Source organism: Rana temporaria, chromosome 2 (genome assembly GCF_905171775.1).
Source record: "Rana temporaria chromosome 2, aRanTem1.1, whole genome shotgun sequence".
Taxonomy (NCBI): Eukaryota; Metazoa; Chordata; class Amphibia; order Anura; family Ranidae; genus Rana; species Rana temporaria.
In genome coordinates this window covers 7,049,700-7,072,800 of record NC_053490.1, presented here as the reverse complement: position 1 = coordinate 7,072,800, position 23,101 = coordinate 7,049,700, and the positions used below count along the sequence as shown (strand labels likewise).

The 23,101-nt window shown below is 49.5% G+C and overlaps 1 protein-coding gene across 1 annotated transcript; it reads left to right on the top strand.

Moving 5' to 3' along the window:
* The first annotated feature begins 323 nt into the window (after positions 1-323).
* Positions 324-21,721, top strand: SMPD1 (sphingomyelin phosphodiesterase 1). Its single transcript, XM_040339788.1, has 6 exons — positions 324-543; positions 10,814-11,577; positions 12,475-12,646; positions 17,623-17,699; positions 19,205-19,350; positions 20,947-21,721. Exons 1-6 carry the CDS (start codon positions 373-375, stop codon positions 21,336-21,338), a joined length of 1,722 nt encoding a protein of 573 aa, XP_040195722.1. The 5' UTR covers positions 324-372; the 3' UTR covers positions 21,339-21,721.
* The last annotated feature ends 1,380 nt before the right edge of the window (positions 21,722-23,101 follow it).

The following is a 23,101-nucleotide window of genomic DNA, read 5'->3' as shown; positions in this document are numbered from 1 at the left end:
AGAAGAGAAAGGAGAGAAGAGAGGAGAGAGGAGGAAGAAGAGAGGAGAGGAGAGAGGAGAGAAGAAGAGAGAAGAGAAGAGAAGAGAAGAGAAAGGAGAGAAGAGAGAAGGAGGAGAGAAGAGGAGAAGAGAAGGAGGAGAGAAGGAGGAGAGAGAGAGGAGAGAAGAGAAGAAGAGAGGAGAGAAGGAGGAGAGAGAGAAGAGAGGAGAGAGAGGAGAGAAGAGAGTAGAAGGAGGAGAGGAGAGGAGAGAAGAGGAGAGGAGAGAAGGAGAGAGAAGAAGAGAGGAGGAAGAAGAGAGAGAGTCCCATCCATCCGGGAGGATCAGGGTGACGGTTGGTGTCCCCCCCCCCCCCTGATCTAGAGTCGCACCATGTCCCCCATGCTGGGATTGGTCGCTGTGCTGCTGCTGTTCTCCCCCCCGGGGGGGTCCGGGGTCCCCCTCTCCGCTCACACGCCCCCCATATCACTGGAATACAGCTGGCAGAATGTCACCTGCACCACCTGTAAGGCGCTCTTCACCGCCCTGGACATCAGCCTGCAGGTGAGAGGGGTTAATGTATTTCACTAAGTGCCTGGGGGGGGCGGGGTTGGTATATAGAGCTGGCAGTGAAGAGGTTAATGCACAGTGCTGGGCTGGGAATGATGGGGTCGGTGCCGATCCTGACCTCCCTGGGGCCCTAAGCAAAATGACATGTCACATTAAAGATTAAAGTTGAGAAGCGGGGGGAGGGGGTGTTCTGCTGTCGGAAATGACAGCAAGAAGGGGGGAGGGGGGTGCTGACTTCTCAACTCTTCTCCCATGCAGCCAGCAAGTTGAGAAGCGGGGTGAGGGGCCGAAAATCACTTCTTCGGCTTGCATAGTGAGCGTATAGGGCGGATCGGACCAGGATGGGCTTAATGCATAGGGCTGGGGTGGGGGTGATGGGGTTAATGCATAGTGCTGGGAGTGATGGGGTTAATGCATAGTACTGGGAGTGAGGGGGTTAATGCATAGTACTGGGAGTGATGGGGTTAATGCATAGTACTGGGAGTGATGGGGTTAATACATAGTACTGGGAGTGATGGGGTTAATAATGCATAGGACTGGGAGTGATGGGGTTAATGCATAGGGCTGGGAGTGAGGGGGTTAATGCATAGTGCTGGGAGTGATGGGGTTAATGCATAGTACTGGGAGTGATGGGGCTAATGCATAGTACTGGGAGTGATGGGGTTAATGCATAGGGCTGGGAGTGAGGGGGTTAATGCATAGTGCTGGGAGTGATGGGGTTAATGCATAGTGCTGGGAGTGATGGGGTTAATGCATAGTGCTGGGAGTGATGGGGTTAATGCATAGTGCTGAGAGTGATGGGGTTAATGTATAGTGCTGGGAGTGATGGGGTTAATGCATAGTGCTGGGAGTGATGGGGTTAATGCATAGTGCTGGGAGTGATGGGGTTAATGCATAGTGCTGGGAGTGATGGGGTTAATGCATAGTACTGGGAGTGATGGGGCTAATGCATAGTACTGGGAGTGATGGGGTTAATAATGCATAGGACTGGGAGTGATGGGGTTAATGCATAGTGCTGGGAGTGATGGGGTTAATGCATAGTACTGGGAGTGAGGGGGTTAATGCATAGTGCTGGGAGTGATGGGGTTAATGCATAGTGCTGGGAGTGATGGGGTTAATGCATAGTGCTGAGAGTGATGGGGTTAATGCATAGTGCTGGGAATGATGGGGTTAATGCATAGTGCTGGGAGTGATGGGGTTAATGCATAGTGCTGGGAATGATGGGGTTAATGCATAGTGCTGGGAGTGATGGGGTTAATGCATAGTGCTGGGAATGATGGGGTTAATGCATAGTGCTGGGAGTGATGGGGTTAATGCATAGTGCTGGGAGTGATGGGGTTAATGCATAGTGCTGGGAATGATGGGGTTAATGCATAGTGCTGGGAGTGATGGGGTTAATGCATAGTGCTGGGAGTGAGGGGGTTAATGCATAGGGCTGGGAATGATGGGGTTAATGCATAGTGCTGGGAGTGATGGGGTTAATGCATAGTGCTGGGAATGATGGGGTTAATGCATAGTGCTGGGAGTGATGGGGTTAATGCATAGTGCTGGGAGTGATGGGGTTAATGCATAGTGCTGGGAATGATGGGGTTAATGCATAGTGCTGGGAGTGATGGGGTTAATGCATAGTGCTGGGAGTGATGGGGTTAATACATAGGACTGGGAGTGATGGGGTTAATGCATAGTGCTGGGAGTGATGGGGTTAATGCATAGTGCTGGGAGTGATGGGGTTAATGCATAGTGCTGGGAGTGATGGGGTTAATGCATAGTGCTGGGAGTGAGGGGGTTAATGCATAGTGCTGGGAGTGATGGGGTTAATGCATAGTGCTGGGAGTGAGGGGGTTAATAATGCATAGTGCTGGGAGTGATGGGGTTAATGCATAGTACTGGGAGTGATGGGGTTAATAATGCATAGTGCTGGGAGTGATGGGGTTAATGCATAGGACTGGGAGTGATGGGGTTAATGCATAGTGCTGGTAGTGAGGGGGTTAATGCATAGTGCTGGGAGTGATGGGGTTAATGCATAGTGCTGGGAGTGAGGGGGTTAATAATGCATAGTGCTGGGTGTGATGGGGTTAATGCATAGTACTGGGAGTGATGGGGTTAATGCATAGTGCTGGGAGTGATGGGGTTAATGCATAGTGCTGGGAGTGATGGGGTTAATGCATAGTGCTGGGAGTGAGGGGGTTAATGCATAGGACTGGGAGTGATGGGGTTAATAATGCATAGTGCTGGGAGTGATGGGGTTAATGCATAGTGCTGGGAGTGAGGGGGTTAATGCATAGGGCTGGGAATGATGGGGTTAATGCATAGTGCTGGGAGTGATGGGGTTAATGCATAGTGCTGGGAGTGATGGGGTTAATAATGCATAGTGCTGGGAGTGATGGGGTTAATGCATAGTGCTGGGAATGATGGGGTTAATGCATAGGACTGGGAGTGAGGGGGTTAATGCATAGTACTGGGAGTGATGGGGTTAATGCATAGGACTGGGAGTGAGGGGGTTAATAATGCATAGTGCTGGGAGTGATGGGGTTAATAATGCATAGTGCTGGGAGTGATGGGGTTAATGCATAGGACTGGGAGTGATGGGGTTAATGCATAGGGCTGGGAGTGAGGGGGTTAATGCATAGTGCTGGGAGTGATGGGGTTAATGCATAGTGCTGGGAGTGAGGGGGTTAATGCATAGGACTGGGAGTGATGGGGTTAATAATGCATAGTGCTGGGAGTGATGGGGTTAATAATGCATAGTGCTGGGAGTGATGGGGTTAATGCATAGTACTGGGAGTGATGGGGTTAAGGCATAGTGCTGGGAGTGATGGGGTTAATGCATAGTGCTGGGAGTGATGGGGTTAATGCATAGTGCTGGGAGTGAGGGGGTTAATGCATAGTGCTGGGAGTGAGGGGGTTAATGCATAGGACTGGGAGTGATGGGGTTAATAATGCATAGTGCTGGGAGTGATGGGGTTAATGCATAGTGCTGGGAATGATGGGGTTAATGCATAGGACTGGGAGTGAGGGGGTTAATGCATAGTACTGGGAGTGATGGGGTTAATGCATAGTGCTGGGAGTGATGGGGTTAATGCATAGTGCTGGGAATGATGGGGTTAATGCATAGGACTGGGAGTGATGGGGTTAATGCATAGTGCTGGGAGTGATGGGGTTAATGCATAGTACTGGGAGTGAGGGGGTTAATAATGCATAGTGCTGGGAGTGATGGGGTTAATGCATAGTGCTGGGAGTGATGGGGTTAATGCATAGTACTGGGAGTGATGGGGTTAATGCATAGTACTGGGAGTGATGGGGTTAATGCATAGTGCTGGGAGTGATGGGGTTAATGCATAGTGCTGGGAGTGATGGGGTTAATGCATAGTGCTGGGAGTGATGGGGTTAATGCATAGTGCTGGGAGTGATGGGGTTAATGCATAGTGCTGGGAGTGATGGGGTTAATGTATAGGACTGGGAGTGATGGGGTTAATGCATAGTGCTGGGAGTGATGGGGTTAATGCATAGTGCTGGGAGTGATGGGGTTAATGTATAGGACTGGGAGTGATGGGGTTAATAATGCATAGGACTGGGAGTGATGGGGTTAATGCATAGTGCTGGGTGTGATGGGGTTAATGCATAGTACTGGGAGTGATGGGGTTAATAATGCATAGTGCTGGGAGTGATGGGGTTAATGCATAGGACTGGGAGTGATGGGGTTAATGCATAGTGCTGGGAGTGATGGGGTTAATGCATAGTGCTGGGAGTGATGGGGTTAATGTATAGGACTGGGAGTGATGGGGTTAATAATGCATAGGACTGGGAGTGATGGGGTTAATGCATAGTGCTGGGAGTGATGGGGTTAATGCATAGTGCTGGGAGTGAGGGGGTTAATGCATAGTGCTGGGAGTGAGGGGGTTAATGCATAGTACTGGGAGTGATGGGGTTAATGTATAGTGCTGGGAGTGATGGGGTTAATGCATAGGGCTGGGAGTGAGGGGGTTAATGCATAGTGCTGGGAGTGAGGGGGTTAATGCATAGGGCTGGGAGTGATGGGGTTAATGCATAGTGCTGGGAGTGAGGGGGTTAATGCATAGACTCTCTGATTGGCCCAGGCTCTCTGTGAAGGGGGAGGGGTGAGGTCTGTAGCTCTGGCAGGGAAGAGGTTAATACACAGAGACATGTGACCGGCATGTGGACCTTATTTACCCCCCCTGGTCAGGTCACGTGATCAGCCCTCCATCATATGACAGCCCTGGGGGGGTACAATGTAAGATCTGTGGGGTGATCGGTGTCACTCGATGGGAGGGGGGGGGTGGGGTCGGGTTTCCGGGTTCAGTTGAGGTGACATCTGACCGTCTTCTATAAGAACAGCCAATCAGGTGGAGGATGTAACCAGCTCACCGAGGGGGGGGGGGGGCAACACCGGCCTATCGCAGCCCCGTCCAATGAAGGACCCCGTGGCCCTTCATTGGACGGGGCTCCCCGACTTCTCCTCCCCCCCCTCCACACCCAGAGCGGTTTTTATTTTTTTTATGCTTTGTGAGATCTCTGTTCCACACATTGGCCGTACAATCTGATTGTACAATCTCCTACACACCGTACAATCTGATTGTACTACAAGGGCCCCCCCTGGGTATAAATCGACATACAATCAGATTGCACAGTCTATGGCCAGCCTGAGACGACTCCATTCAGATGGCAGTAGATTGGCCAGGATGGGGGGAAAAAAACGATCGATGGTATGTTTATGAATCTCACAAACACAATTGTATCTTAAGGCGACATCTAGGAGGTGCAAAAACAATAAGGATATGGACAGCCGCACTCCAGTAACTTGAAAAAAGACGTGCCCTTTATTGGGTACAGGAAAAAATGCACTACAGGTATCAGCACACAGTGGGATAAACAGCTGACGCGTTTCGCATTGAGTGTCAATGCTTAATCATAGCTGTTTAACCACTTAAGACCTGGTACAGCTATGATTAAGCATTGACACTAAATGCGAAACGCGTCAGCTGTTTATCCCACTGTGTGCTGATACCTGTAGTGCATTTTTTCCTGTACCCAATAAAGGGCACGTCTTTTTTCAAGTTACTGGAGTGCGGCTGTCCATATCCTTATTGTTTTTGCACATCCTGTGCATTGCCAGCACCCATCTGCTTCTGAGTGGACATCAATTACCTTAGTGAGCTCACCTGGAGCGGCAGCTCTCTTACCTGTTCGACATCTAGGAGGTGTGCCGGACCCATCGCTCCTTTAAAACCCCCCCCCCCCCCCCAGCCGCGCGATCGCGGCGGCCCCGGCCGGTAATTGAGGCCGCGGCTTTGCGGCCTTCTGCAGGCCTCAGCTTCCTTCTGTGACCTGGCGCCATCTGGTGGTGGGCGTTGGCATTACAAGTAAAACGGCAGTTATAATGTATCACTATTTTCACTGCCATCTCCTTCCCTCTAATTAGAACCCCCAAACATTATATATATTTTTATTCTAACACCCTAGAGAATAAAATGGCGGTCGCTGCAATACTTTCTGTCACGCCGTATTTGCGCAGCGGTCTTACAAGCGCACTTTTTTTGGGAAAAAAATACACTTTTTTTTTTATTAAAAAATAAGACAGCAGTAAAGTTATCCCAATTTTTTTTTATATTGTGAAAGATAATGTTACGCCGAGTAAATTGATACCCAACATGTCACGCTTCAAAATTGCGCCCGCTCGTGGAATGGCGACAAACTTTTATCCTTTAAAATCTTCATAGGCGACGTTTAAAAAACTCTACAGGTTGCATGTTTTGAGTTACAGAGGAGGTCTAGGGCTAGAATTATTGCTCTCGCTCTAACGATCGCGGCGATACCTCACATGTGTGGTTTGAATACCGTTTACATATGCGGGCGCTGCTCACGTATGCGTTCGCTTCTGCGCGCGAGCTCGGCGGGACGGGGCGCGTTTTCTGTCTCCTAACTTTTTTTAGCTGGCTCCTAGATTCCAAGTAAATTTGTCAAACCCTGCCCTAGAGAATAAAATGGTGGCCGTTGCAATATTTTATGTTGCGCCGTATTTGCGCAAACGTAATTTTATTGGGGGGGGGATTCAATAAAAAAAATAAGAAAACAGTAAAGTTGTTAGTTATTTTTTTTATATTGTGAAAGATAATGTTACGCCGAGTAAATTGATACCCAACATGTCACGCTTCAAAATTGCGTCCGCTCGTGGATTTGGCGACAAACTTCGGCGCTTAACCACTTAAGGACCGCCTCCTGCACATATACGTCGGCAGAATGGCACGGCTGGGCACATGCACGTACAGGTACGTGCTGTGCTGGTACCCGCAACCCGGTCCGAAGCTCTGTGACCGGGACCCGCGGACCCAATCGCCGCTGGGGTCCCCGGAGCTGAAGAACGGGGAGAACTGTGTGTAAACACAGTTCCCCCTGTTCTTCACTGTGTCGGCGCATCGATCGCGTCATTCCCTTTTATAGGGGGACACAGTCGATGAAGTCAGTCCTACAGCCACACCCCACTACAGTTGTAAACACACACTAAGTGAACACTAAATCCTACAGCGCCCCCTGTGGTTAACTCCCAAACTGCAACTGTCATTTTCACAATAAACAATGCATTTTAAATGCATTTTTTGCTGTGAAAATGACAATGGTCCCAAAAATGTGTCAAAATTGTCCGAAGTGTCCGCCATAATGTCGCAGTCTTGAAAAAAATCGCTGATCGCCGCCATTAGTAGTAAAAAAAATAAAAAAAATAAAAATGCAATAAAACTATCCCCTATTTTGTAAACGCTATAAATTTTGCGCAAAGCAACCGATAAACGCTTATTGCGATTTTTTTTTTTTTGCCAAAAATAGGTAGAAGAATACGTATCGGCCTAAACTGAGGGAAAAAAATCGTTTTTTTTATATATTTTTTGGGGGATATTTATTATAGCAATAAGTAAAAAATTGTCTGTTAAAGCGAAGCAGTGCCGAATCGCAAAAAGGGGCCTGGTCCTTTAGCTGCATTTTGGTCCGGGTCTTAAGTGGTTAAATATCTCCATAGGCGACGTTTAAAAAATGTCTACAGGTTGCCAGTTTAGAGTTACAGAGGAGGTCTAGCACTAGAATTATTGCTCTCGCTCTAGCGATCGCGGCGATACCTCACATGTGTGGTTTGAACATCGTTCACCTACGTGGGGGCGTGACTTATATGTGCGTTCGCTTAATCGCGGAGCTCGGAGGGATGAGGGCACTTTCCCGGTTTTTATTTTTTCTTATTTATTTTACTTTTCATTTAATTATTTTATTTATTTAATTTTATTTTTTATTATACATTTTTTTATTATTATTTTATTTATTTATTCTTATTTGTTTTCTTTTATTTATGTATTTATTTTTTATTGTTTTATTTATTTTATTTGTATTTATTTATTATTATTTATTTTACTTTTTTATTTATTTATTATTTTTTTTATTATTTAATTAATATATATATATTTTTTTAAATTTATTTATTATTTATTTTACTTTGCGGGACATCCATGTCTGCATATGAGGGGGTGGGGCGCTTTACTTTTTTTTTATTATTTATTTTATTTTAACATTTTGATACTGTCCCTTTTAAAAAAAAAAAAAATGGGGGGATAACTTTTATTACATCCCTTGTAATAGAAAAAAAAGAAAAAAAAAAAGAAGCACGACAGGTCCTCTTTATGGAGAGATCTGGCGTCAAAGGTGTCCTCTACAGGCTAGAAGGGTGTCCTCTACAGGTCAGAAGGGTGTCCTCTACAGACCAGAAGGGTGTCCTCTACAGGCCAGAAGGGTGTCCTCTACAGGTCAGAAGGGTGTCCTCTACAGACCAGAAGGGTGTCCTCTACAGGCCAGAAGGGTGTCCTCTACAGGCCAGAAGGGTGTCCTCTACAGGCCAGAAGGGTGTCCTCTACAGGTCAGAAGGGTGTCCTCTACAGGTCAGAAGGGTGTCCTCTACAGGTCAGAAGGGTGTCCTCTACAGGCCAGAAGGGTGTCCTCTACAGGTCAGAAGGGTGTCCTCTACAGGCCAGAAGGGTGTCCTCTACAGGCCAGAAGGGTGTCCTCTACAGGTCAGAAGGGTGTCCTCTACAGGTCAGAGGGGTGTCCTCTACAGATCAGAAGGGTGTCCTCTACAGGTCAGAGGGGTGTCCTCTACAGATCAGAAGGCTGTCCTCTACAGGCCAGAAGGGTGTCCTCTACAGGCCAGAAGGGTGTCCTCTACAGGTCAGAAGGGTGTCCTCTACAGGTCAGAAGGGTGTCCTCTACAGGCCAGAAGGGTGTCCTCTACAGGTCAGAAGGGTGTCCTCTACAGGCCAGAAGGGTGTCCTCTACAGGCCAGAAGGGTGTCCTCTACAGGTCAGAAGGGTGTCCTCTACAGATCAGAAGGGTGTCCTCTACAGATCAGAAGGGTGTCCTCTACAGGTCAGAGGGGTGTCCTCTACAGATCAGAAGGCTGTCCTCTACAGATCAGAAGGGTGTCCTTCCAGCTAAAAAAGTTAGGAGCCAAAAAACGCGCCCCGTCCCACCGAGCTCGCGCACAGAAGCGAACACATACGTGAGCAGCGCCCGCATATGTAAACGGTATTCAAACAGCACATGTGAGGTATCGCCGCGATCGGTAGAGCGAGAGCAATAATTCTAGCCCTAGACCTCCTCTGTAACTCAAAACATGCAACCTGTAGAATTTTTTAAAGGTCGCCTATAGAGATTTTAAAGGGTAAAAGTTTGTCGGCATTCCACGAGCGGATGCAATTTTGAAGCGTAACATGTTGGGTATCAATTTACTCGGCGTAACGTTATCTTTCACAATATAAAAAAAAATTGGGCTAACTTTACTGTTGTCTTATTTTTTAATAAAAAAAAAGTGTATTTTTTCCTAAAAAAGTGCGCTTGTAAGACGGCTGCGCAAAGACGGTGTGACAAAAAGTATTGCAACGATCGCCATTTTATTCTCTAGAGTGTTAGAATAAAATATATATATATGTTTGGGGGTTCTATTTAGAGGGAAGGAGATAGCAGTGAAAAAACACATTAGAACTGCTGTTTTTTGCTACTTGTAATGTAACCTGTAATGCCAATGGCCACCACAAGATGGCCACTCCTAGATTCCTTCTGAAGGCCTCAGCTTCCTTCTGTGAAGGCCGCAAAGCCACGGCCTCAATTACCGGCCGGCCCGTGCTGGCCGGTAATTGAGGCCGCAACTTTGCGGCCTTCTGCACACCTCAGCTTCTTTCTGTGAAGGCCGCAACGCCGCGACCTCAATTACCGGCGGGCACGGGCCTGCCGCGATCGCGCCCCGCACTTGCTGGTAATTGAGGCCGCGGCTTTGCGGCCTTCTGCAGCCCTAAGCTTCCCCAGGCGCCAGGTCACATTTCTTGTCGCACTTGCGACCTGTCGCCCGGATTTTGTTCTCTACAGGTCAGAAGGGTGTCCTCTACAGATCAGAAGGGTGTCCTCTACAGGCCAGAAGGGTGTCCTCTACAGGTCAGAAGGGTGTCCTCTACAGGTCAGAAGGGTGTCCTCTACAGGCCAGAAGGGTGTCCTCTACCGGCCAGAAGGGTGTCCTCTACAGGCCAGGAGGGTGTCCTCTACAGGCCAGAAGGGTGTCCTCTACAGGTCAGAAGGGTGTCCTCTACAGGTCAGAAGGGTGTCCTCTACAGGCCAGAAGGGTGTCCTCTACAGATCAGAAGGGTGTCCTCTACAGATCAGAAGGGTGTCCTCTACAGGTCAGAAGGGTGTCCTCTACAGGTCAGAAGGCTGTCCTCTACAGATCAGAAGGGTGTCCTCTACAGGTGAGAAGGGTGTCCTCTACAGGTGAGAAGGGTGTCCTCTACAGGTGAGAAGGCTGTCCTCTACAGGTGAGAAGGGTGTCCTCTACAGGTGAGAAGGGTGTCCTCTACAGGCCAGAAGGGTGTCCTCTACAGGCCAGAAGGGTGTCCTCTACAGGTCAGAAGGGTGTCCTCTACAGGTCAGAAGGGTGTCCTCTACAGGTCAGAAGGGTGTCCTCTACAGGTCAGAAGGGTGTCCTCTACAGGTCAGAAGGGTGTCCTCTACAGGTCAGAAGGGTGTCCTCTACAGGTCAGAAGGGTGTCAATTGCAGGTAAAATGCATCTGACAATAAAATCTGAATGATCTCAGCAGAGTCTCAATCTGATGCCATTGACACAAACCCAATCCCACCCAAGCGGGCCCCAGCACTGCCATGTGATAAGGTGTTATGGATATTTCGATCTTAGTCCCCTGACTCTCTCTCTCTCTCTGATTGCAGCTGGAGAGTAACATGGATCTGGTGGCATCGCTGGCGGTGAGGGTGTGCGACACTCTGCACCTGGCGGAGCCCAGCGTCTGCAAGCAGGCAGTGCAGCTCTTCAAGAAGGAAATGATCATGTCCTGGGTCCTCTCGGTGTTGCGCCCCTCTGAGGTCTGCGGTCTGCTCCTGGGCACTGACTGCGGCCACTGGGATATAGGCTTGGACTGGAATATTACTCTGCCCGCTGTGCCCAAACCCCCCGTACAGCCTCCCATCCCACCAGCTCCGGGGTCTCCAGTATCTCGGGTTCTCTTCCTGACGGATGTCCATTGGGATCACGGCTACTCCCCGGGGGGTCCGATTACCTGCAAGGAACCCCTGTGCTGCAGGAACCACCCATCAGGAGGACACGGGTCGGCTGGGTACTGGGGGGAATACAGCAAGTGCGACCTTCCCCTGCACACCATCGAGTCTCTTCTACGTCATGTTTCCAGCAGTGGCCCCTATGACCGGGTCTACCTGACAGGAGACATTCCGGCCCACAACATATGGGAGCAGACCCGGGGGGAACAGCTGGATGCCCTCAGAACCATTACTGGGCTCATCAAGAAATACCTGGGCCCAGTGCCTGTCTATTCTGCCGTGGGCAACCATGAGAGTGCGCCTGTCAACAGCTTCCCTCCCCCCTCTGTGCATGGAAACCTCTCCTCTAGCTGGCTGTACCAGGCCATGGCCGAGGAGTGGAAGGAATGGCTTTCCCCCGAAGCTCTGGAGACCCTCAGGTGAGATTACTATTGTCTTCTATATATGTTGTATTCCATGGAGGTCCTCAGTATGGAAGCGGAACCGGAGCCCGAGGGAACAGGAGGTATGAGGGTCCCGATCATTACATATAATAGGGAACAGGAGGTATGAGGGTCCCGATCATTACATCTAATAGAGAACAGGAGGTATGAGGGTCCTGATCATTACATCTAATAGAGGAACAGGAGGTATGAGGGTCCCGATCATTACATCTAATAGAGAACAGGAGGTATGAGGGTCCCGATCATTACATCTAATAGAGAACAGGAGGTATGAGGGTCCCGATCATTACATCTAATAGAGGAACAGGAGGTATGAGGGTCCCGATCATTACATCTAATAGAGAACAGGAGGTATGAGGGTCCCGATCATTACATCTAATAGAGGAACAGGAGGTATGAGGGTCCCGATCATTACATCTAATAGAGGAACAGGAGGTATGAGGGTCCCGATCATTACATCTAATAGAGAACAGGAGGTATGAGGGTCCCGATCATTACATCTAATGGAGGAACAGGAGGTATGAGGGTCCCGATCATTCCATCTAATAGGGAACAGGAGGTATGAGGGTCCCGATCATTACATATAATAGGGAACAGGAGGTATGAGGGTCCCGATCATTACATCTAATAGAGAGCAGGAGGTACGAGGGTCCCGATCATTACATCTAATCGGGAACAGGAGGTATGAGGGTCCCGATCATTACATCTAATAGGGAACAGGAGGTATGAGGGTCCAGCTCCTCTCTTCCATATCTAGCGGTTGAGGTTTCTCCATGTCCCGTCTCTTCCTGTGACCAGCCTGTCCTCTCCCGATCTTCTGCTCTCGGCCTCCTCTTCCTCTTTGTCTCTGACCCCTGGCCTTGTTTTTTTCAGTACGGTTGGTTATTACACAGTGAGGATCGGTCCCAACCTGCGACTGGTGTCCCTGAACATGAACTACTGTGCCAGCGAGAATTTCTGGCTCCTCATCAATTTCACTGACCCCGCCGGGCAGCTGCAGTGGCTGGTGGGAATTCTACAGGAGGCCGAGGACAACCATGAAAAGGTGAGGAGAGTTTCCGATCTTCTGGGATTGTATATCTAAAGCTTTGGTATCGTCCTGCTGGGATTAGAAGAAATGACATGGCTTCCCGGGAGGGAATTCTTCTCCAAGCTCCCCCCAGTGCAGCCCACGTGATCACAGGCATTTGGCCAAATGATTTTTGCCAAAGGGGGGAACCAGCCTTGTCCAGCGGAGGTGATTTGACAAATGGGCTAAATGGTTTCCCCCCATGGTGCCCGAGGAGCTACAGACTATGAGGTCTACTTCTGCCCATGTGATTCATGGTAGGCCCCGAAAGAGGATGTATCCATGACAAAGATATGGTGATATAATTAAGAGTTGTAGATGTTATGTGGTGATATGGTGGGGATGTGATGGGGATATGGTGGTGATATGGTGGTGATCTGGTGGTGATATGGTGGGGATATGGTGGTGATATGGTGGGGATGTGGTGGTGATATGGTGGGGATGTGGTGGGGATATGGTGGGTGTGATACATTTGCCTATATGTCTCAGTGTACTGCTCCCTGCTAGCCATGGGTAGATGTAGAAAGGAATTTCATGTGTGATTCATTCCTCTGACAGGTTATTGACGTGCTAATGTCCCCTCACTATTCTAAACGTTAATTGATCTATTGTGTTGTGTAAAGAAGATCTGTGTTTACCCTTAAAAGATGTGTATTGTATCATCAGGCTAAATGATTAGAGAAGTAGTATGTTAATTATTCTGATTGCTTCAGTGTAGTAATTAACTCCAGTGATGTCTTTATCTAAAGAAATGTGTCTGCATGGTCGGCTCCGACTTGTCTCCTATAATCTGTATGGGAAACCCCACTGTGTGAGGGGGGCGTTCCTAACAGGCTGTAACCACATATAAGCTGAGTTTTTGTGTCAATAAAGTGTCTTGGTTCCAGCATCCAGTCTTGACTCATGTGTGGGGAATCCTGTGATGTTCTTGTATGGAGAGGAGGGAATGTTTGACGGGGATATCATACCGATACCGTCACAAATTGGTTGGCAGCAGCGGGATCTTCCCTTCTACTCTCCTTCACACCCGGATTCCAAGCAGACACTGGAAGAACTACTGGAAGGATTTCTAGCAACAAAACCAAGCGGGTCATCATAGCGGAATCAATGGAGATAGACCAGGAGGACGGGATTGCAGCAACGCCAGCAGTACAAGAGATGGATACACCAGTGATTCAGGAGGAGGAATCGCCAGCCAACAAGCTAATGAGAGAGAATCTAGCGTGGTTCGGCCCGAACCCAACGCCGGATGTGGTGCTGAAAGTGATGGACCTGTTAGTAAACGCAGAACTACAGAAGGATAAACAAATAAGAGACGCAGAACTACAGAAGGATAAACAAATAAGGGACGCAGAACTACAGTTAAAACTGGCAGCAGTCCAACAAGCAGCCGCACCTTCTCCGAACAGTGAGTACAGCACAGCAGACGCAAGGAAGATTCCGTTTAGCGCTTTTAAAGCTTTTGATGAAAAGGACTGTGAAATTGATAACTACCTGGCGGATTTTGAGCGACAATGTAACCTGCACCGAATAGCTAGAGGAGAGTGGGTTGCAATATTGTCAGGCAAACTGTCAGGCAAAGCTTCTGATGCTTTCCGGACCGTGCCAGATCAGGATATCCATAGCTACGCCAGGGTTAAAGAAGTGCTCCTGGCTCGTTATGCGGTAACTCCAGAGTCCCACCGACAGAAGTTCAGGGACTCACGCAAAACCACGAAAGACTCTTACGCAGAATGGGCATGCCAGTTGTCCCTGTCGGCCTCTAACTGGGTTAACAGCAGCCAGGCCACCACCGCAGAGGACATTTTGCAACTAATGCTCCTGGAGCAATTTTACAATCACATCCAGACGGACGTCAAAGATTGGGTGAGAGATCGCAGGCCCATGACTCTACCAGAGGCCGCGAAGTTGGCGGATGAATATGCGGATACTCGCAAGACAAACCAGGTCACACCACGGGTACAACCCCCACAACCAACGGCGCCCTCACACCCACCAGCCGCTAGATACCAACCGCCTAACAGACCGATGACATATAGCCCTCGCTACCCACGCCAGGAGGACAACGAACAACGCTGCTTCCGGTGCAAACAGTTGGGTCACTTCAAGCAGAATTGCCCCATGAATGACAACACCAGGTCAAATTGGTCTCAACCTGGGTACCGCTCACCAGCAGCAGCCCATTGTGTAGACTCGGCTTGGGATCCCCAGGAGCTGGGTCAGGAAGAACCATTGGGCACCCCTTACGAAGCCCTCATGGTACAATCTGTTATTACGGACAACAGGGAACACCATTGTCAGCTGGTCATGGGCGACAACCATGAGCCGGAGGGGCCTTGGAGGGAGCTAGGCAGAAAGAGGCACCGCCAGCTACCCTCCAAGAAGAAGAGGTCCTGGAAGTCATATAACCAGCGGACCTGGGAGGAGAAGAAGCGACTGGAGGAGATGGAATCGCAGCGGGCGCCCCAGATGCGGGCCGAGATGTTCGCCAAGGGCCCACCGGTGGCCCCTTACACCACCACCCAGTTCCTGATGATGAAGGACCACGTGGAAAGCCTGCAGGACATGAGCAAGCAGGATCTGATCCGTGAGTACATAGAGCTGGAGGAGTGGATAAGCCGCATGGAGGAGGAGAACAACCACCTGAGGTCACAGCGGGCTGACCCCCCCAGGCTCCATGAACTGGAGATGGAGCTGGAGAAGCTCAAAGAGGAGAACCGGCGGCTGCGGAGGGAGCAGGGGGTGGCTGACCTTTATGGGGCTCTGAGTCCCCTCTTCCCCCCCCCGGACTCTGAGCACCGGTGCTACAGCATTTCAACAAATATAACTTTTTCTTTTTATGAATCTCCTGTGATTGTCACTTCAGAGCCATAACCTGCCCCTCCCATAGCGGGACACCTAGACGGCGGCGCACAGACCCATTCGCTGTCTTCACACTGACTTCTGGTGACTTTGCAGATCACACAAAGACTTGGGGACTGACCGGCGTGTGATCTGACGACCCGGTGACATACCTGAGTCTGAAGCAGTTGCCAAGGGAGGTCAGTCATGCCAAACGGAGTTAACCTCGGACTAAAAGCTCTAAACCCGTCAACCCTACTGGACCAGGAAAGGTCCAACCGGATTTGCCGGAGCAGGGAGCAAAAGGGGGGCCATTGTGATACATTTGCCTATATGTCTCAGTGTACTGCTCCCTGCTAGCCATGGGTAGATGTAGAAAGGAATTTCATGTGTGATTCATTCCTCTGACAGGTTATTGACGTGCTAATGTCCCCTCACTATTCTAAACGTTAATTGATCTATTGTGTTGTGTAAAGAAGATCTGTGTTTACCCTTAAAAGATGTGTATTGTATCATCAGGCTAAATGATTAGAGAAGTAGTATGTTAATTATTCTGATTGCTTCAGTGTAGTAATTAACTCCAGTGATGTCTTTATCTAAAGAAATGTGTCTGCATGGTCGGCTCCGACTTGTCTCCTATAATCTGTATGGGAAACCCCACTGTGTGAGGGGGGCGTTCCTAACAGGCTGTAACCACATATAAGCTGAGTTTTTGTGTCAATAAAGTGTCTTGGTTCCAGCATCCAGTCTTGACTCATGTGTGGGGAATCCTGTGATGTTCTTGTATGGAGAGGAGGGAATGTTTGACGGGGATATCATACCGATACCGTCACAGTGGGGATGTGGTGGGGATATGGTGGTGATATGGTGGGGATGTGGTGGTGATATGGTGGTGATATGGTGGTGATATGGTGGTGATATGGTGGTGATATGGTGGTGATATGGTGGGGATGTGGTGGGGATATGATGGTGATGTGGTGGTGATGTGGTGGTGATGTGGTGGGGATGTGGTGGTGATATGGTGGTGATATGGTGGTGATATGGTGGTGATATGGTGGTGATATGGTGGGGATATGGTGAGGATCTGGTGGTGATCTGGTGGTGATATGGTGGGGATGTGGTGGTGATGTGGTGGTGATATGGTGGGGATGTGGTGGTGATATGGTGGGGATGTGGTGGTGATATGGTGGGGATGTGGTGGTGATATGGTGGGGATATGGTGGGGATGTGGTGGGGATGTGGTGGTGATATGGTGGGGATGTGGTGGTGATATGGTGGGGATGTGGTGGGGATATGGTGGGGATGTGGTGGTGATATGGTGGTGATGTGGTGGTGATATGGTGGTGATATGGTGGTGATGTGGTGGTGATGTGGTGGTGATGTGGTGGTGATATGGTGGGGATATGGTGGTGATATGGTGGGGATATGGTGAGGATCTGGTGGTGATCTGGTGGTGATCTGGTGGTGATATGGTGGGGATATGGTGGTGATATGGTGGGGATGTGGTGGTGATATGGTGGGGATGTGGTGGTGATATGGTGGGGATGTGGTGGGGATATGGTGGTGATATGGTGGGGATGTGGTGGGGATGTGGTGGTGATATGGTGGTGATGTGGTGGTGATGTGGTGGTGATGTGGTGGTGATGTGGTGGTGATGTGGTGGTGATGTGGTGGGGATGTGGTGGTGATATGGTGGGGATGTGGTGGGGATATGGTGGTGATATGGTGGGGATGTGGTGGTGATGTGGTGGTGATGTGGTGGTGATGTGGTGGTGATGTGGTGGGGATGTGGTGGTGATATGGTGGTGATATGGTGGGGATATGGTGGGGATATGGTGGGGATATGGTGGTGATGTGGTGGTGATGTGGTGGTGATATGGTGGGGATATGGTGGTGATATGGTGGGAATATGGTGAGGATATTGTGGGGATGTGTGGTGATCTGGTGGGGATCTGTTGGTCATATGGTGGTTTATGGTTATTAGGGCTTTTAGGAGTTCTAGGTGGAGGGTGGGACTGTGAGAAGAGTGACCACCCCGGGATACATGGGTGAGATTATATGACCCCCGTCCCCTGGGCAGAGAGTGAATCTTCTCTTTTCTTTGGTCGCAGGTTCATATTATTGGACACATCCCACCCGGCCTGTGCCTGAAGAGCTGGAGCTGGAACTATTACCGGATTGTCAACAGGTGAGCCCATGTTATTTCCCAACACACTCCCATACCCCTCTTCATGGCACGTCAAGGGGTATTGTGTCACTTGTACCACCCCCTAAAGTGTCCTCTGTACCCCCAGCCATGACCATCCCTCCATAATCTCTGTACCCCCAGCCATGACCATCCCTCCATAATCTCTGTACCCCCAGCCATGACTATACCTCCTAATATCTGTACCCTCAGCCATGACCATCCACCCTAATCTCTGTACCCATGACCATCCCTCCTAATCTCTGTACCCCCAGCCATGACCATCCCTCCTAATCTCTGTACCCCCAGCCATGACCATCCACCCTAATCCCTGTACCCCCAGCCATGACCATCCACCCTAATCTCTGTACCCCCAGCCATGACTATCCCCCCTAATCCCTGTACCCCCAGCCATGAACTTCCCACCCTAATATCTGTACCCCCAGCCATGAACTTCCCACCCTAATCTCTGTACCCCCAGCCATAACCATCCACCCTAATCTCTGTACCCCCAGCAATGACCAGCCACCCTAATCTCTGTACCCCCAGCCATGACCATCCACCCTAATCTCTGTACCCCCAGCCATGACCATCCACCCTAATCTCTGTACCCCCCAGCCATGACCATCCACCCTAATCCCTGTACCCCCAGCCATGACCATCCACCCTAATCTCTGTACCCCCAGCCATGACTATCCCCCCTAATCCCTGTACCCCCAGCCATGAACTTCCCACCCTAATATCTGTACCCCCAGCCATGAACTTCCCACCCTAATCTCTGTACCCCCAGCCATAACCATCCACCCTAATCTCTGTACCCCCATCAATGACCAGCCACCCTAATCTCTGTACCCCCAGCCATGACCATCCACCCTAATCTCTGTACCCCCAGCCATGACCATCCACCCTAATCTCTGTACCCCCCAGCCATGACCATCCACCCTAATCTCTGTACACCCAGCCATGACCATCCACCCTAATCTCTGTACCCCCAGCCATGACCATCCCACCCTAATCTCTGTACCCCCAGCCATGACCATCCACCCTAATCTCTGTACCCCCAGCCATGACCATCCACCCTAATCTCTGTACACCCAGCCATGACCATCCACCCTAATATCTGTACCCCCAGCCATGAACTTCCCACCCTAATCTCTGTACCCCCAGCCATGACCATCCACCCTAATCTCTGTACCCCCAGCCATGACCATCCCACCCTAATCTCTGTACCCCCCAGCAATGACCATCCCACCCTAATCTTTGTACCCCCAGCAATGACCATCCACCCCTAATCTCTGTACCCCCAGCCATGACCATCCCACCCTTATTTCTACACCACAGCCCTTAAAATTTAGTTGGGTCTACTGGTACAGGGCTCAGGATTTCCTTTAATGTGAAAAGAGATCCATTGTTGTAACCCCGAAAACACTCGGCATATCTGACGGGGGGTCATGTCCGGGTCTTCCCAGAATCCTTTCCGTTGTCTCATTGTTTCTCTCTCCCCGCAGATACGAGAGCACCATTGCTGCCCAGTTCTTTGGACACACCCACCTGGATGAGTTTGAGATATTTTACGATGAAGAGACCCTCAGCCGCCCACTCTCTGTGGCCTACATCGCACCCAGCGTCACCACCTTCATTGACCTGAACCCAGGTAAGTACTGGGCACTGTGACCCTGTACTGAGCATGGCGATTGGGTGTGCCATCAGACAGGCCTAACCTTCAGTCTTGCACCATTGTACCCGGCCCCTCTCCTGGACTAAAACGGCTTCCTCTGATTTCACCGCACACTAGCAAATTAGTCTAGCGCCCCCATAAAGCGGCCGTACTGCTTCCTGTTTGGGGGGGGGGGGGCGCTGCTTCTAATTTTGACTGTCCTATCATCCTGGACCACAAACCTTCCTCACTGTGCTGCTGTATATGTTTTCTGCTGCACCATTGGCATGGTTAGTGGCGGCTGGTGCTAAAAACAATTTGGGGGGGCGCAAATTAACTGAAAAGAATTTGAAAAAAATACACCAAACGCTGCCACTGTGCCCACCAAACGCTGCCACTGTGCCCAGTGCTGCCAGTGTGCCATGTGCTGCCAGTGTTCCCAATGCTGCCAGTGTGCCATGTGCCCAATGCTGCCAGTGTGCCATGTGCCAAATGCTGCCAGTGTGCCATGTGCCAAATACTGCCAGTGTGCCCAGTGCTGCCATTGTGCCACGTGCCCAATGCTGCCAGTGTGCCCAATGCTGCAAGTGTGCCTCAAGTGCTGCCACAGTGCCCCAAACGTTGCCCGCCTTCTGCCCGGCCCTTACCTTGTCTCAAAACGGCAGCGGGTGGCGGGAGTGGCATCCTCCATTTCTTCCTCGATGAGGAAGACTCTTCTCCCGCCCGCTCCTCCTCCTCATCCTTCCAAGCCTGCCGCTTCAGCCAATCAGGTGACCAGTAACCAGACCCGATGAACCTGATTGGCTGAGAGGCGGGTCAGTGTTAGGGAAGCGATTCCCTAACGCAGCACTGTTTAGCCAGGGAACACACAGCCGTGTGCCCGCTGTTTAACCATTTGGAAGCCGATTAGAGCCCACAGGCTGTACTCCGGGAAACCTATTAGAGCTCTAATGGGGCACTTCCAAAACACGCCCACCGCTGCTATTTCAGATGGCCGGCGCTCAACAGGGGGCCGGACACCTCAATAGTGGGCGGCAGCGGCGACAATAGATAGATTCATGCAATGCATGAATCTATCTATTGGAGATTGATGGGTGCAGGAGAGAGGGGGCGGAGCTCCTGCACCCACTATGGACGCACCTCCACTGGGCATGGTTATATCTTCTTAGTCCTCGCCATAAAATTATAAGAAATTTGTGCTTAAAGTAGAACTATAGGAACACTTTTTTTTTTTCTTTTGGATAGAGTAAGGGAGGGTTAGAGCCCCTGTCGGTTTATTTTTTACCATCCCTGTCCCATTGCAGAGATTTCACTTCCTGCCCCCAAAGCCAAACAGGAAGTGAGAGGAAATCTATGCAAATTAAGGGAATTGATTGCCCCCCCCCCCCCCCCCAGGCCCTAAGAACTAGTGACCCCACTCAAAAATTTCAGGGCGGTCTGGCAAAAATGGCGGGGTGTGGGGCCTTGACAGGAAGGGGTGGGTCATATTTAAATTAGTGGGTGCCCGAGTTTAGTCAGGCCTAGGGCAGCACAAAGCCTAAATACACTTCTGGTCAAAATGTGTAGTGGATCTCACAAATGTCCTCTTTTCAGGTTACCGTGTGTACCAGATTGATGGTGAATACCCCAACAGCTCCCACGTTGTATTAGACCACGAGACCTACATCCTCAACCTGACCGAAGCCAACAAACAAAAGGAGGAGCCACGGTGGACTTTCTTGTACAGCGCCCTCAACACGTACGGGATGAAGTCGGCCTACCCATCGGACTGGGACAACCTGCTACAGAGATTCCTACAGGATGAAAAGCTTTTCCAGACCTTCTGGTTCCTCCATCACAAGGGTCACGTGGAAGAGGTATGTGAGCCAATGTGTAAGAGGACGGTCATCTGTATCCTTCGTACTGGAAGGTCCAGTGATCCCCAACTGTGCAAAGGTCTGGGACTTGACGGGAAACCCAACTGGAAGCGGAAATCTCTTTGCTGAGGCTGCAACTTCAGAGGACCTTGTTGATCTATAGTCATCTCCTGGAGGAGATGTAACTCATCTCATGGAGGAAAGGTTATAGACCTCCTGAAAAGCATTATATAAAAGCTAAGAAGCAACGAGTATTTATAAAACTGTGGCGGTTCCTCGGGAATGTCGACATTGGAGATGAACTTCAATGAAGGCAACGTAGACCAGATTGTTGGAGAACATCCTATCTCTCTGGGAAGTTCTGAGAAAGCAATGGGTCAAAACGCGTGGATTATTCACACGTCAACGCCTTCCTGGTGACTTCTGCATTCAGACACCTTCTGTGGTTCCATCTACAAGCTCAGGGGTTTTCTATTGAACTGACAATAAAAAAAAAAAAAAAAAAAGGGTTACTTGTAGAGTAACCTTCGGCCGGACCTTAGAGGCATGGAAACAATGTAGAAGTAGCAAAAATAAACAGTATTTATTGAAAAAAGTACATGGTATGATCACAATGTTCAAAGAATGAAAATCATAAAAAATGATACGATTTGTACAGTGAGCCCATGTGTCTACGCGTTTCACCGTTGGGCTTCTTCAGGACACGGTCAGAGTTCAAAGAGGTAACAAAGAAAGAGAGCGAATCTCACTATCCTAGAGTGGATTAAGCCTCATGTACACATTTCAATAGCCGGAAAGGTTTCCAAAATGTGGAATACTTAAAAAGACAGCGGAAGGGTAATCGGCACGCAGCTAGTTTCGCAACTGATCGTGTCCTGAAGTAGCCTAACGGTGAAACGTGTAGACACAAGGGCTCACTGTACAAATTGTATGATTTTTGTTTTTTTAGGATTTTTAATCTTTGAACATTGTGATCATACCATGTACTTTTTTCATCTCACCCCGTGCTTCCGAACCTCATAACGTTTCACCCTCTCTTATTAATGCTGTTACAATCTTGAACTTAATAACCCCTCACATCTCCAACTTCTCGTTTTGTTGCTTTCTAAATTCCCCACCATACCATGCGCAGCTCACCAATCTTCCACCACACCCAACATATTTCCACCCAATCCTCCCTATCATTATTTCACCATGCCATTCTCACCAATCCAACACACCCAATTCACCAATCTTCCCCCCCACCCAACATATTTCCACCCAATCCTCCCTATCATTATTCCACACAGCTCATCCATCCTTCACCAAGCCCAAAGTATCTCCTCCTCACTCCACTACACCATACCATATCCATCTCACCCAAAGTATGTCCATCTCACCCAACTGCACTTTACTCACCAATATTCCACTATACCCAAAGTATCTCCACCTCCTTCTCCCTCTCACTCTACCATAGCATACATAACTCTTCAAACCAACACGTCCATCACACCCAAAGTATCTCCACATTACTCAACAATCTTCTACTATACCCAAGGTATCTCCTCCCCCTCACTCCACCATACCATATACAACTCACCGATCTTACATATCCCCAAAGTATCTCCACCTCACCTAACTGCACTTTGCTCGTCACCTCTTTCTCCCTCTCACCCCACAACAACATACACAGCTCATCCATCTTCCACCAAACCCAAAATATCTCCCGCTCCTCACCCCACCACACCATACAAAGCTCATCCATCCTTTACAGACCCCAAAGTATCTCCTACTCACTCCACCACACCATACACAGCTCATCAATTTTCCACCAAAACCAAAATACCTCCTCACCCCACCACATCATACACAGCTAATCCATCCTACACCAAGCCCAAGTATCTCCTTTTTCT